At 37.8% G+C, this 15,866-nt stretch overlaps 1 protein-coding gene across 1 annotated transcript; it reads right to left on the minus strand.

The window, feature by feature from the left end:
* Window positions 1-1,452: 1,452 nt before the first annotated feature.
* Window positions 1,453-14,577, minus strand: LOC139687859 (uncharacterized). Its single transcript, XM_071585193.1, has 6 exons — window positions 14,477-14,577; window positions 6,010-6,104; window positions 5,429-5,544; window positions 2,270-2,421; window positions 2,014-2,152; window positions 1,453-1,676 (listed from the first exon to the last, which is right to left on the minus strand). Exons 1-6 carry the CDS (start codon window positions 14,505-14,507, stop codon window positions 1,544-1,546), a joined length of 666 nt encoding a protein of 221 aa, XP_071441294.1. The 5' UTR covers window positions 14,508-14,577; the 3' UTR covers window positions 1,453-1,543.
* Between the last annotated feature and the right edge of the window lie 1,289 nt (window positions 14,578-15,866).

Consider the following 15,866-nt stretch of genomic DNA (forward strand, 5'->3'; position numbering starts at 1 on the left):
GTGAGTATCATAACCTTTCAAGTTTTTGCATCTAATCACAAATATCTTTTTAATGTGATTTCATTAAATTAAGGACGGCCTTGAATTATTTCTCTTTAGCCGTCGTACAAACTGGGATAACACTAATATCAACCTGACAGGCACGAGAAAGATCCTCAATAGAGCTATTGAGAACCTGCACAGCACCTAGGCTGGCGAAAACGAACGACTTAATGTGACCCGAAGAGATTAAATACAGGTAATTGAATGACGGGGTTTCGATGGTCCCTGTGATATCTCCTCGTGCAATCAACCGGCTATTTGCTATAACTGAAGCAGAACGCTTCATATTTACGAAAAAATCTGAGTAAATAATGAATTATTTGGCTTTGTGAAAATGACTTTCATATTAATGGAAAGAAGACGACAGATTTTTCCTAAGATTCAGATCATTTTCTTTAAGCTGAAGCAAGCCATTTAGAGGTATTTTGTGTATAAGCATACGATTACTTATCTACACAAGCAAAAGATTTACTAGCAAGTATTTCACTGCCTATAAAGTACAAAATGTATCAACCAACTATCGTCCATATCTTCAACGACATCATTCTTGGGGGTGAGAGGATCATTCATGCGTTGATTATTTCTTTTGAGAGCACTGCGAGTTATCTAACGGTCGAGTTCCATCCGGGTTGGGACTGTGAATAAGAGTGGAGAGCTCTTCTCAATCTACGACGTGAATATTTTCGCCTTCACAGCCAAGGAGGTTTTGATCTCACGAACTTTGGAGGAGTTCTCAAAAAAATATTGTAATCCTTGCTTCGTCTTAGATGACATTTATCGAAGGAGGAATGATATACCTTGGTACGTTTATTCATCCCTCGTGCTCGCTAATCAAAAAATTTATCTATAAAAATGATGCAGGAAAAAGCCTGACCGTAAAATAAGTACGTATTTCTGTATTCAATGCTCACTGAACGTGAAGACGAAAAATCAATTCGTACGGTGCTTATTTTCCAAGAAGATATTTGACCAATCAGAATGGTAGTAGTTATTAGGGGAGACGATAGATAGCAGAAAGGATAGTTGCGTAATCTGTTAGGAGTTGCATGTTTCAGGGAGTGGGGGGAGTGTGGAGTGAAAGCCAGCGTCGGCATTCTACTCTTAAGGAAAAGCTCCAAGGGGGCCACCATTTGACGTCTCATCCGACGCACCTTATTTATGTGGTCTCCCCATTACAGCTACGTAAAAGTAAGGTTTGAGATACCTCTGAAAAATCTCCTCACGAAAAAATTGCTATAACGTGTACGTTGGGCGGGCTTTCTGTGTTGCAAAGCGTGCCATAGTTGATTAAGAATATCATATTACAAATTTTATTTTATGAGATCTCAGCTGAAGAAAATTTTCGTTGTTAATACTATATAATTTCAGGGAATAAAACTTGTATAGCAATAACATTTTATTATATGACGGAAGATATTACACAAAATTAGGTAACATTGCATTGGCATAACAGTTTTTCTTTAATGCTATGATTTATAGTTAAAGCAATCAGCTGATGCTTCTACTCTTTTGTAGATAAAGCACATAGTTCCTCAATTTTTGAATTGGATGTTAGAATTTGTAGTAAATTTTGAACCGCAATCGGGCATGATTTGATAGTCTTCTCAATACATTCGATGGACTCCGGTATTTTCCTATTGTAATGAAATAATTGAAAGAGCAATGACATCAGTGAAACGATTCAGCATTCATATAAATTGCTATGAATAAATTTTATTCTCCACCGAAAGAAGTGGTTAAACCGTATTACCCGAATGAAGGAGAGTACCGCTTAAAATATTATGTTATCTTATCATGTCTTATAACTTAAATGACTCTAATTTTTTAATCCAATGTATGTCGAATGAATTTAAGCGTGATAAATAAGGGATATATAAGTTAGGAAATATTGAGAAAACCCTTATTCGACACTTAAGGATATTGGAAAACGTAACTATGAACACTTCAGGTTGACTGATTATTCATACTTACTGACACATAAATTGTAATGTGTAAGGATCATTTTCATAGTCACAGAACGCGACACTCTCTAGTTCGTCGATGAAGTTTATGCTAAGTTCGCATTCTTTCAAACTATCTCGATAACATCCCTTATCTTCCACTTTGGTCACTGCAAAGTGAAAAATCATAATATTGGACAAGTATGCACGGTGATTAAAAGAATATGAAGGAAATATTCTCCAAAGAATTAAGAGATTTTTATAAACATAAGGAAATAGATTGCTACCATTCACCAGTACTGCTTCGTTTTCGCAAATGGACGTGATTATTCTTTCTATTATCTGTCCAAAAAACGGTACCATCTGCTGGGACTTATTAGAGACATCTTTCAGGACTTCCGTGCCATTCCTAATGCAATCCAAGACCGCTTGCTCTTTTCTGTTGGAATAAAAAATCACAATTATTAGCCAGATAGTTGGTTTGATTGGTGAGTGTAGATCTCACCATATACAAAGTCCAATTGAGCGTGCAAAATTGGCACATTTGGGTATGGAGCCATTTTTTTCCTTTGCTACGGTTAACCAGAAAGATCTGGCTCCCGAAAAATAAAAGAACCTTAGTTGAAGATGAGGACGCCCGGAGACGTCCTCGGGAATTGAATCCGGGCCATGTCAGCATCGGAGTGAATTGCGTACTGGGTAAAAGCTGATTTTAAGTGCTCAAGAAAAATACTGCACCCACCTGCGGTTTTCCTTTGCGCATTAACTATTTCCTACTTTACACTCTTCAAATTCTTGTGCCTGAAAAGACACATGTGATAACACCAACAAAAAATCCTAGTTTAGATTTTGTATGACTGAAAACATGTTTCACCTGTATTTTTGTAAAAGAAATTGGTGTGGAGATGTATCGGATAATTGTTTCAGAAAGACAATTTCGAACGTGAAGCTTACGATTTTGCATTCATATTTACGTTATCCATCCTCTAACTATTATTTCATAAAGCTAATTACTACTGGAATGAGAATGTGACTGAAGTACAGTGTGGATAATAAATGAAAACCGAAAATTTCCCCTTGATACTTACTCAGCGGGAGAAGTGTGAGGCGAAAGGTGGATAAGAAAAGTGTCGGGAGAAGAAATATCCCTCAGGTACTGAGTATGTGTGGAACGATGCTGCTGAATGCGCGTACTCCCGACCCCTCTACACAATGAAAACCTGGCGATGCCTGAGTGAACGCAGCATAACGTCATTATCAACTTGTGATCAGTAATTGGGAATTATACATATGTTTGAACACTCTCTTTCACGATAAACGCCTAAGACTCAGTTTTTCAAACACCTATAACAACTTAAATATTATTCTCATATTTTAGAAACGCATTCTCCACACTCATCTAATAATTTATTTCTCGCTCGAGCTTAATGTTTTCAATCTTAATGCTATTTTTTTACATTTTATCTGGCGTCTGTCAAAAAGGAATAACTAGTGTTGGGGAGTTGATGCCATTTCTCATGTTGCCAATTTTGCGCATATTTCGATACAAAATATGTGGCTACATTAGCAAAAAATAATATTGCGTAATTTTTAAATTGAACTGCGTAAAATAGGCTTATTGTTAAAAGTTGCATCACTGTTATCATGGGTATATTTTTCAAAAGTAGTTTCAAGAGGTATTGAGAGCCGGTGAAATGCTGAAGACTGTGATAGGGAGAGAATATGGATAAGCAAGGTGGAGGGAGGAGAAAAAATAACAATTTTGAATGAAATTAGCGAGGTACGAAGATAAAAATTAATTCATTGACACCTGGGTATTAAGTGTGCTAAGCGTAGTGTTACGCAAGAGCCATTAAGTGAAGGCTCAGTTGAATAGGTAGATAAAATCACATCGAACCTGACAAGCGGTTTACATCTTAAGGGTCTATATGGAAATGCAATAAGGAAACTGATTCATTGAACAATAATTTCGGTAATATTCGGGGGAAAGTTAATGAGAGGTGTTATTTCGAGTTGACTTGAATTAACTGGGAATTACTGGTCATGGAACTGGATAAAAAATACCGGTATTTTAATGATGATCATTAAAACTTAATAATAGTATCGATACTAGCAAAAGTGCAACGGTATTAACACAGGTTTTTCTTATCGTGATTCATTGCAGCAAGCCCCAATGTTCCGATATTTTCACAATTTATCATTAAAAGTAATGGAATGAAAGATATTTGTGTTTATTTTCATAACTTTACCACGCATATTGTTTGGAAAATATTCAGACTTTTCTTGCCTAAGTAGAATATATCATTGAACGTCCATTATTCGTCTCAGAAGAAATACTGATGAAAGCACTAATTTAAAGGCAATATTTTGGTATTTTAGGTGACCAATGAAGTCTAAAAGCATATCTCTACTCCAATATTATCAAATACTTAATCTGTGTATCTACTAATTAGTTCTTCTTCACATACCACTACTAGATATAACTTTTTCTATTCTCTTTATTAGCAATACCCTAGCGGGCAAGTGTAGATTTTTGATGGGCCTTTTGATGCAAAATATGCTTAAGCTCCCATCCATCATAAAGCAATTTTACGTTACTTAGATTCCATTGCCATTCAATATCTCCTATTTCCCCTCTTCTTGCTTTCATTGAATATCTTCCAACGGAGGTCTCTGTGGCACTACCATGTCCAGAACATCATCTATTATTTCTTATCTGTCAATTTTATTTTCCCCATTCTTCTCCACGCCCACATATCAAAATTCTCCAATCCACGATTGAGTATCCTCTTAGCTAAAAAACCAAGTTTCCGAGTCATGCATAACTGCGTTTCATATCAAGCATTATAATAACTATAAACTAAAAATAAGTTTAAAATAGATTATTTTACTCATATAATTTACAAAAAAAGAGTTTTCATTGAAGAATTTTGGCAAATCAATCATAGATTAGTATTTGCACGTAATTTCACACATTATCTCATTGTTATTTTTCAAATAGGTAATGCAAGAATTTTACTGGTGCAATTTTTCTTATAAAACAGGTCACTCGTTTTCATCATGCTAATAAATCTGTTAGCTGATTTTACCAGGGTATTATATGTATGTGAATGAAAATATCTTCAATTGTAGAACCTATAATGACGGATAGAGGTGCATACTAATTGTATTGATACTTTTAGGACAGGTGCCTCCATTTGTACCTAATTTAATACTTATCGGTAACACAGGATCAAAAGGATTCACAGAAACAGTTATTTTTGTCCATTCCTGGGTCTGCCCGTAAATTAAACACGCGCCGAGTATTTGTAAACTTGTTTAAATGAATACAACATGAATGAAACATGAATAACTGCCTCGTAAAAAATGGTTGTGAACGAAGAAAAGGTGTTACCATGTTATACTCGTATAAAGGCCTGGGCTTTGGGGCACGGAGCCTTTCTCACCTGCAGAAATGTTTGCATTTAATACATTCGGTGTGGTTGTACATCCGAAGTGTTTCATTCATCTCTGCCTCGGTAAACTCCTTGTTGATGCAGCTCACCATGGGGCCTCCTTTTTCCTGAAAATTTCTTTCAACTTGTAGTCAGTGCTAGTAAAATTGAGAATCACTTATCTTATGATTCAATTGTAGTTATTTACTATCGTGTTATCGTTCCTTGCTACCCCATACTTCCACTTCATATGAAAACCAAAGAATGTTATCATCCCCGACTCTTTTCTGTCCTCATTTATCAGGGAAAAACCAAAATAGATTCCGAAGTGTGATGCTGTTGTGAATTTCAAAATTAAAAAAAATTATCTGCCTAATGTGACTGTAACCTAAAATATACCATATACAAGTACTTAATTGAATACTTAATTGAATTCTCACATATAGCATACTTAATTGAATTCTCACATATATCCTTACGATCATAGAATAAGATCAAAAATAACTATCCAGATTTACCTACGTAGAGAAAATGATATATTAAATTATCTATTTATTTTGTCAATATTTAATTAAATTTGAATTCGTACTTACTTTAACTCTTCTCTGACATTCTGTAATTACACTATCAGGTACTGAGGTTGGCGAAGCATTGCAGACAAGTAATGTAGAACAGATAATGCAAGCAGCTGTAAAGACAAGCATAACAGCCATGTTAGTGTCTTATAACCGTCAATCCCTCCCGGGTAATATCCCTTCTCACCTGCCAATCACCCCGTCTTCTTTCCATCAGTTTCCTCTGTGGGCAGAAAACATACGGACACATGCCCGTACTTTATATTAATTCAATATTTTATATTTACGATATCATTTTCTATATGTAACCAGGGTATTAACCCGAGCACGTGACATTGACGCGAGGTCCGTGTCAATGTCACGTGCTCGGGTTGATAGAGTAGACAATGCCATTTTCTGTGACACCTATTGTTTCCCAGGAAGATCTATCAATTGAAAACTCCGGTGAAGCCTTAGATGCTCAAAGGCATAAGTCTGGATCAAATCCAGGCATTCCGGTCAATCGCCAGTGAACCTCCGCGACCTGCTTGTAACATTAATATTAAAAATATAGAATCCCAGAATTTGAATTAACATAGAATGGATTCACAACTGACGTAAAATGGGAACCTGATATCTGGGAAATCTGAGTAATGCTGGAAAATGGATAAATATACACTATTCACTGACTATTACTAATTGTGACGGATATTCCAGTTAAAGTATGTTTTGGCTAGGCACAACGACTAACAACTGCTGCATTTCAAAGTTTCACTCAATACGACTTAAGGTAACGCCCTATCTTACAATAATCCTACTTTACTTCTGTATATTATGCTTTTTTCTTGCCTCACTTGTATTTGCGTACCAACAGCCCTCTGTCCATCCCTATCATTACGCCACAGCCACCTTCATCATAGTACCATTAGTAGCTGACGGAATGGCAGGGAGGAGAAAGGATATTGGCTTGAGGAAGGGGAAACGGTTAAGTGTTGAGGAATACGTAATGGGTAATTGGTTTTTGAGAGAAGAGTAGAGGAAAGTGCAAAATAATATAAGCAGAAGAGGTTTAAACCGAGAGGTTGGTAGGATTTCAATAGCCAGATACAATCTAATACGAGTCTAGTCAAGTAAGGACTCAATTACGAGTCGAGCTCGTGCTTTAGTACTTACTTGGATTGGTGTGATTGGTTTCGTAAAATTTCTCCACAAACTTTTTATATTTATTCGAGGATGAAACAAGTAGGTCAATGCAGCCAGGTACTCTTGAAATCGAACCTGACCGTGTGATAGAGTGCGGCATTTTGATGTTGTTGTTTGAGAAATGTACGTTAATCTAAATTTGTAACAACCGATCATTCAACTACGAACTTGAGGTGGCAGAAATCACTCTCAAAATAGTAGTGATAAAAAAACTAAACAAGCAAGGTATCCATAATGCATAGAGTAATAAGCACGCTTATCTCCTTTATAATAAAGAGAAAAAAGGGGTTTATTCACAGTAGTTCACTGTTTTATGGAAAAAAATCATATGATATATAATGAAAAACTATTTTTTAAGAGCGAGAGAAGTCGTTTCTGTTCCAAATTTTTGTTCAGAAGAAGCAAACAATAGACTAGTCTGATCTGGCAATGTGCTTGCAATTAACTGATAACTAAGATGACTGCGATAGATTTTAAGCGCTAGGAAAGAATTATTTGCGACCCATAAAGAAGGACGCGAGAGACAAGTATTTAAGAAAATGTGTCAGAAACAAAAACCAGCTGATGTTCAAGAGACAAGAAGAGCAATAGGCAATGAAGCTTTTAAGGAATTCACGATTGGGACGCGAAATGTTACCTTTAATTGAGAGTTTTCACTGTAAAAATTGAGCACAAATAAAAAAGTGGTATATTTGTGTTAGTAGCGAAAAAATCTGATAACTGTTGGGCAACAACACAACAGAATTATATAATATGTTTCAGCCAAGTAAACAAAATAATGTGAATGTAATAAAATATACCGATAAATTACACCTAAAAGTACAATATTCTGTCGGACCCTTATCAAATTTAATTGAATATAATAATATAACAACGAAATCGTACGCTCCTCGGTTCAAACGCAAAAATATATAAAAACACAGATGTAAATTTTCAAAACATATAAATACAAAGAAAGGACACTAACATGTGTAGTTTTGACGTTTCATTGGCACGATTCTGATGACGACGGTCGTACCACCGAAACGTCAAAACTACATATGAGTGTTCTTTCTTTCTGTTTCAATGCTTTAAAAATCTATATCTGACTTTATATATATATATATATATATATATATATATCCCTCCTCGGACTACAACCTTGACGTGGTGGAAGGGCTTGTGTGTTCCGATGACCCTAGAGCTGTGCTGGCGGGAGTGATAATTATTGCTCCTGGTAGGGTCACCCATGCCAGATAGGTCGAAGGTTAGGAGCCAGACGAAAGGTAGTCCACGCAGCGTCTGTTCCTCAGTGAGGCGGCTGCAATGGCGTCTGACCCCTGTGGGGCGGCCAGTAAGTGATGGTGTCACGTTAAAAACATTATTGAGGAAGGCAACGGGAAACCACCTCAATTATCATTCACAATATTTAAATGATGGACAATACAGAGATTTTGAGTCCTGGCAACTACGGGGCTCGGCCCAATCGGCCGTGTGTCGTGCCCGGCAGCGGGGGAGGCAAGGCTTCCGCGGTCGTCATCCCACGAAACCCTTGCAAGGACAAACCAGCAGCAGCAGGACGGATCACGCAGGAGAAGAAGACAAAATTAGTTAGAATAGGAACGTGGAATATTAGGACAATGATGAAGACAGGGAAATTGGAGAATGTTAAACGTGAGATGGAAAGGGGAAATATCGATATTTTAGGTCTTTGCGAGGTGAGATGGAAAGATAGCGGGGATTACTGGAGTGATAAGTATAGAATAATATACAGCGGTGGGGACGAGAGCCAACGAGGGGTTGCCATAGAATTAAATAAAGAGGTAGGAAGAAGCGCAGTCAACATAAAGCAGGTAACGGATAGATTATTACTAATAGAGATAAAAGCAGAACCGACGAACTTGGTTATTATTCAGGTATACATGCCCCCGAGCAACCATAAGGAAGAAAAGGTCGATAGGATATACGATCAGTTAGAGGACATGATCGCGTGTGTTCCTGCAGGGAAACATTTGATAGTGATGGGGGATTGGAATGCGACGGTAGGCGAAGGAAGAGATGGTGACGAGGTCGGGGACTACGGTTTAGGCACGAGGAATGACCGCCGGGAGAAAGCAGTAGGGGGTTAGTCATCACCAACACTTGGTTTAGACATCATAAAAGACGCAGGTAAAGGTATACATGGAAAATGCCAGGTGACTCAGGAAGATATCAGCTAGATTATATCCTGGTTAGACATAGGTTGAGGAACAGTGTGATAAATTCGCACAGCTTCCCGGGAGCGGATGCGGACTCTGACCACAATTTAGTTGTTATGAAATGTAGCGTACGTTTCAAAAAGATAAGGCAGGGGCGGCGAGCTAGAAAATGGAATGTAGAAGCATTAAATGGTTTGAAAAGGAAGGAATACAAACAGGCGGTCGAGGAAATCATGGAGGATGGTAAAGATCTAAGTACTATCGAAGAAAAATGGGAAATGATCAAGAAAGGGTTGTCTAAAGCCGCAAAAGACACTATTGGAACCGTTAACGCTAAAAGGACTAGGAAACCATGGATCACGGATGAGATGATTACAAAGATGGATGAGCGGCGAAAATGGAAGAATATAAATACAGAAATAGGCAAAATGAAGTACAAAGAATTGAACAATAAATTGAGGCGGGCAACAAATAAAGCAAAAGAAGCATGGTGGAAGACGCAGTGCGAGGATATGGAAAGTCTGCAGAGGAAGGGTGAAATCGGTGCGCTGTACAGCAAAGTTAAATCGTTATCGGGAAGTAAGAAAGGAAGAGCTATGCTAACAGTTAGAGATAAGGCGGGTAAGGTAATAGTTGACGCAGGAAAGATCCAAGAGAGATGGAAGGAGTATATAGAAGAACTGTATAGTAAAGAGCTTAGACCAACAAAGTTAGACATAGAAAAGGAAAATGACGTAGAGAAAGATAGATTAGGTCCAGGCATACTAGAAAATGAGATAGAAAGGGTATTAAGGGAAATGAAACTAAATAAGGCCGTGGGGGTAGATAACATTCCCATGGAACTTTTAAAATGCTAAGGAAAATGCGGGAGGAAGAGGCTATATGGGCTGATCCATAGTATTTATGAGGAGGGAATCTGGCCGGAAGAATTTGTGAGATCAGTTTTTGTTCCTATTCCGAAAAAGGTGAAGGCCACGTCATGTGAGGACTACAGGACAATTAGTTTGATATCCCACGTAGCTAAAGTTGTTCTCAGGATCATAAACAAAAGGATACAGAGTAGGGCAAATGATTACTTGGGGGATGATCAGTTTGGGTTTAGGAAGGGGAGAGGTACGCGTGATGCCATTGCAGTAATGAGATTATTAATCGAGAGGAATATGGAACACAACCAGGAGGTATTTGCCTGTTTCGTAGATTTCCAAAAAGCGTTTGACAGAGTGAACTGGGAAAAACTAATGAGTATTCTGCAGAAAATAGGAATATATTGGAGGGAAAGGAGGCTAATCCGCAACCTGTACATGTCTCACACTGCTCAGGTACGAGTGGGAAACGGGGAGTCCGGTTGGGCAGTGTTAGTAAGAGGTGTAAGGCAGGGTGGCCCATTATCACCGTTGCTGTTCAACCTGTATGCAGAGGAAATGATTAATGAGGCATGGGAAGAACTGGAGGTAGGAATGAAAGTGGGCGGGGAATTCGTAAAATCAGTTAGGTTTTCTGATGACCAAACTTTAGTTTGTCAGTCAGCCAAGGGGCTGCAAGCATTGCTGAGTGAATTGGAAATTCAGTGCGACAGGTATGGGATGAGAATCAATATTAACAAAACAAAGGTTATGCGATTTTCTAAAAAGAAAAAGGCCAAGCTTAACATTAAAATAGGAGGGAAAAAACTAGAGCAGGTAGAACAGTTTACGTATCTCGGTAGTGTTTTGGACCAACACGGTCAAAGTAGTAGGGACGTAAGGAGAAGAATTGATCTAGGCAAAGAGGCTTTCACAAGGAGGAGGGAGTTGATGACGGGGACATTGAGTAAGGATGTTAAGAAAAGACTCGTATAAACTTTAATTTGGAGCGTAGCTATGTACGGCGCGGAAACGTGGTCATTTGAGCAGGAGGATAGACGTAGATTGGAGGCTTTTGAAATGTGGGTGAGGAGAAGTATGGAGAAGGTGAAATGGACAGAGAAGAAAACAAACGAGGAAGTACTTGGTATGGTGGGCGAAGAGAGGGGTTTGTTGGGAGCAATCCTATGGAAGCAGGAAAAGTGGCTGAAGGGAGTATTGACCGGCAGCGGGATGTGGAAGACTGTAATTGATGGGAGAATGTTAGGCTAACGAGGAAAGGGAAGGAACAGGATAGGGATATTGGACGGGATGAAGGAAGGAAAAGTACTCAGAGCTGAAGAGGGACCTGGTGTAGAGTAGGATGTTGTGTTTTGCTAGGGACCACAAATTATTTCATTAATACTTACGTCCATCCAAAAACCTACCTTAACCGGTAGATTACCAAATAATAATAATAATAATACATATATTATATATATATATATATAAATAATGGGACGGCACAATAGAACACAAATAGAATAGCAATATTTAAAAGGACACTCACACGGCAAATTGTTCGAGCTTTCGCCCCTCTCAGAGGCCTTCTTCAATATATGTATGTACATATATGTCTTTATATTTATTTATATACCAATGTATATATATATATATATATATATGAAACATGAAAAATGTATATACATATTTTGCCTAGCGCAATTCTTCTCCTTACGTCCCTACTACCCCACACTACTTAGGTAGATCAGAACTCAAAGATAAAATGAGGGAGATAGATTCCAGTACACATAGATACAAATACTTATTCTTTCCCCGAACAATGAGAAATCATAATAGTAAGAAACCAAAGTCACTTTAGAAATATTAACAACATTGTATTTACAAGTCGGAGCAAAGTTAAACACTGCAAAGCTATGAGGTATACTTTCAGGTGTATGTGTATGTAAGATGTAGTTTGAGTGTTTGCATGTGTGTGGGGTGTAATTGTTCTTGCATGAATGTATGCCATATTTTTTTGTGAATGTATGAATTTGTGGTTCTTGCATGCGGTATTTTTTCCTTTCTAAATTACGGGTGGTGGCCTAACACCCCCCGCCACACGCCCTTGCGGCGGCTTGCGGGGTATTAAGTATATGTAGATGTAGACTACTTTAACCATGTTGGTCCAAAACACTTCCGAGATACCTAAACTGTTCCACCTGCTCTAATTTTTTCAGTCCTATTTTAATGTTTATTTTTGCCTTTTTCTTTCTGGAAAATCGTATAACCTTAGTTTAATAATAATTGATTCTTATTCCATATCTGTAACACTGAATTTCCAAATCACTATACGCTCAGGATGGAATTGCCTCTTTCGTAGGTTTCGAAAAAGCGTTTGATAGGGAAAATTGGGAAAAACAAATGACAATATTGCGGAAAATAGGAATAGATTGGAGGGAAAGGAGGCTAATCCGCAACCTGTACATGTCTCAGACTGCTCAGGTGCGAGTGTGGAACGGGGGGTCCGGATGGGCAGCGTTAGGAAGAGGTGTAAGGTAGGGTTGTCCATTATCACAGGTGCTGTTCAACCTATATGTAGAGGAAATGATTAATGAGGCATGGGAAGAACTGGAGGTAGGAATGAAAGTAGGAGGGAAATTCATAAAATAAGTTTGGTTTGCTGATGACCAAGCTCTAGTGTGTCAGTCAGCCAAGGGGTTGCAAGCATTGCTGAGTGAATTGGAAATTCAGTGCGACAGGTATGGGATGAGAATCAATATTAATAAAACAAAGCTTATGCGATTTTCTAGGAAGGAAAAGGCCAAGCTTAACATTAAAATAGGAGGGAAAAAACTAGAGCAGGTAGAACAGTTTACGTATCTCGGTAGTGTTTTGGACCAACACGGTCAAAGTAGTAGGGACGTAAGGAGAAGAATTGATCTAGGCAAAGAGGCTTTCACTAGGAGGAGGGAGTTGATGACGGGGACATGTAGTAAGGATGTTAAGAAAAGACTCGTAAAAACTTTGATATGGAGCGTAGCTATGTACGGCGCGGAAACATGATCATTGAAGTAGGAAGGTAGACGTAGATTGGAGGCTTTTGAAATGTGGGTCTGGAGAAGAATGTAGAAGGCGAAATGGACCAAGAGGAAAACAAACGAGGAAGTACTTGGTATGGTGGGCGAAAAGAGGGGTTTGTTGGGAGAAACCCTATGGAGGCAGGAAAAATGGATGAAGGGTGTATTGATCGGCAGTGGGAGGTTGAAGACTGTTATAGAGGGGAGATTGTTAGGCAAGCGAGGAAAGGGCAGGAACAGGATAGGGATGTTGGACGGGATGAAGGGAGGAAGGAAGTACTCAGCAATGAAGAGGGATCTGATGTAGAGTAGGTTGCTGGATTTTGTTTTGTTAGGGGTCACAATATATTTATTTGGTAGTTGTGTCCATCGAAAACCTACGTTAGCTGGTAGATTATCTTATAATGATAATAATGAGAACAAGCTAACAATAAATTAGGATTTATTTTATGACTATTTGACTAATATCACGAGGAAAATTATGGAGTAATTTAATCTTTCATTAGTTAGATGTTATTTAAAATATATTGCTAGCATATGGAACACAATTGAAGTTCGATTGGTCGCCTAATTATATTGCGTGGAGCGTATAGATAATATATATGTAAAACGTTACCATAAAACCAAAAATATTAGAGGAACTAGGCTGGAAGGAATTCTCTTTAGTGATGATGTTGGCAATACATTATCATTACGGTAGGAGATATCACTTACATTAAAATTAGAGTGTTTAAGTATAAGATGGCCTTAATATATATTAAGGCCATCTTATACTATATGTCCCTTTTCCCACGAGCCACAATCAGACTAACGTTGGCCGACCGCGGGCAGGGAATAAGTATAGTGTATACAGTTTGAAAAATGTATTTAAACCTAGACTGGGAATATTCTGTACCTGATGATGTCGATCTTCGACGAAACCCGGGTCGTACAATAAAGCTCTTCTGTGGGATAACATAGTGTATTTCATTTTGATATAGTGTATAGTCAGTATCATTACAAGCTGCTATAATATTGTTATCCGAGTTTCGTATTTAATTGTGCCACTAAGAGTCTGAAACTCACTGTGAAAGGTGAAGCTAGAAAGCACGGAAAATCATGAAAAATAACAGCAAGGGAATTCAGTTGAAAACATGGTCACCTATGATTCATCCCCTAATGTACCTCCCAAAATAAAGAAGCATAAGTAAGTATTTCGACATCAAAACATAAGAGTAATACATACCCAAAATTAACGATAGATTCAATGACGTCATCCTTGCCAATGGTATTACGATCGGTAACGTATATATTGATTTCACCAGTATTTCGTTTAGGCGAACGACACAAGTACTTCCAGATCGAAACCGTCCATGCCAATGAAACGTTCTTCTCAAGACTTCCTTCTAAAGAGTTCCTTTCAATCCCAATCTTTTAGAATTTCGCCATTTGGTATGGTATTCGCCATCAATAAGGTCGTGACCTTAAGATCTGAAGAGTTGGATTTCGTAAACACATCCTCATCTGACCTCCAAATATTCCGCAGTAAAAGAATAAAATTCCAAGTATTTCAAAAACTTGAACATAGCTAATCAATCTTAGAAGATTAATAGCACTAGTTCATTCAAGATAACCCTTTCAATATAGTAATAAGGATGGATTATTTCACGTGCATTTTTTCGATTATTTTTGCGCCGAAAAATAAATACGCCACTGGCACACAAAGGGAAATACACCGTGTAGAGCAGCCAAAATAATATTTCTTTTAACGTAAGGTCGGATCAAATAGGATAATATGGGTATTTGACTTTTGCATTATTTCAGAAGCGGATGGTGGTTACTATTCATAGTATATTCAATGTTCACCTCAATTCATGTGTGATGGATTTTGCTGGGCATGTCATACTAAGTCCGAACTCTTAGGATGATGATCATTTACTTATACGTAATTTTCCTTTCAATGCCCTGAATGGACTCATTATGTTGGATGGCATTGACCACAATAGTCGTGTTCCTTCATTTTCTTACAACCAACCACTCTCCATATCTGGCGGTGGCAAAAACCTGACGTTTGAGAATGGCTTGATTTCGCTCAACAAATTTGGCATTGACTACTCTTCAATAGTTTTCTGGCTCGTGCCAGCTTCTTTTTCCGAAAGGAACTCTTGTAATATAGCGGGAATACATAATCCTGTATATTCGTTGACTGAAATCATTCATTTTCTAAGGTTGTTGAATGTGGGTGAGCCAGTTTGTTACGCAAAGGAATATGGGAAATTCATGGTTTTTGTACTTAATTACGAGAGTTTAAGCACGGAAAACATCATTATTGCAGTAATAGCTAATTCCAAGTTAATAAAAATATTCACCTTTCAAGATTAATTCTCACACGGCAGTAAATATTTTTCAAAAAGGAAGTCTGATTGGCAGTATTTCTGGCCACTTTTGACTATGTACTTGTTGTATTACTTGAAACTCAAAATTAGCAATTACATTACATAAACTAAATTAGCATAAACAATTTAGCAAAACGTCTGAAAACTCAACAGTGGATGAAGAAATTGAGAAGTTTCCCGGGGTCAAAAGACAATGTTTAGAATTTCTAAAAATTTTGAAAATAATTGATGGGCCTCATA

This window comes from Hetaerina americana, unplaced genomic scaffold (assembly GCF_022747635.1).
Source record: "Hetaerina americana unplaced genomic scaffold, ioHetAmer1.1.p SCAF_2, whole genome shotgun sequence".
Lineage (NCBI taxonomy): Eukaryota > Metazoa > Arthropoda > Insecta > Odonata > Calopterygidae > Hetaerina > Hetaerina americana.

What these genes read in the sequence shown, in the direction of transcription:
- LOC139687859 (XM_071585193.1), bottom strand. Translation starts at nt 14,507, where the DNA reads ATGACGTCATTGAATCTATCGTTAATTTTGG. An exon ending in AAATGCAAACATTTCTGCAG is followed by an intron (nt 2,422 to 5,428) that starts GTGAGAAAGGCT and finishes TTATTCCAACAG; the next exon opens with AAAAGAGCAAGCGGTCTTGG. An exon ending in ACATTACAATTTATGTGTCA is followed by an intron (nt 1,677 to 2,013) that starts GTAAGTATGAAT and finishes TCATTACAATAG; the next exon opens with GAAAATACCGGAGTCCATCG.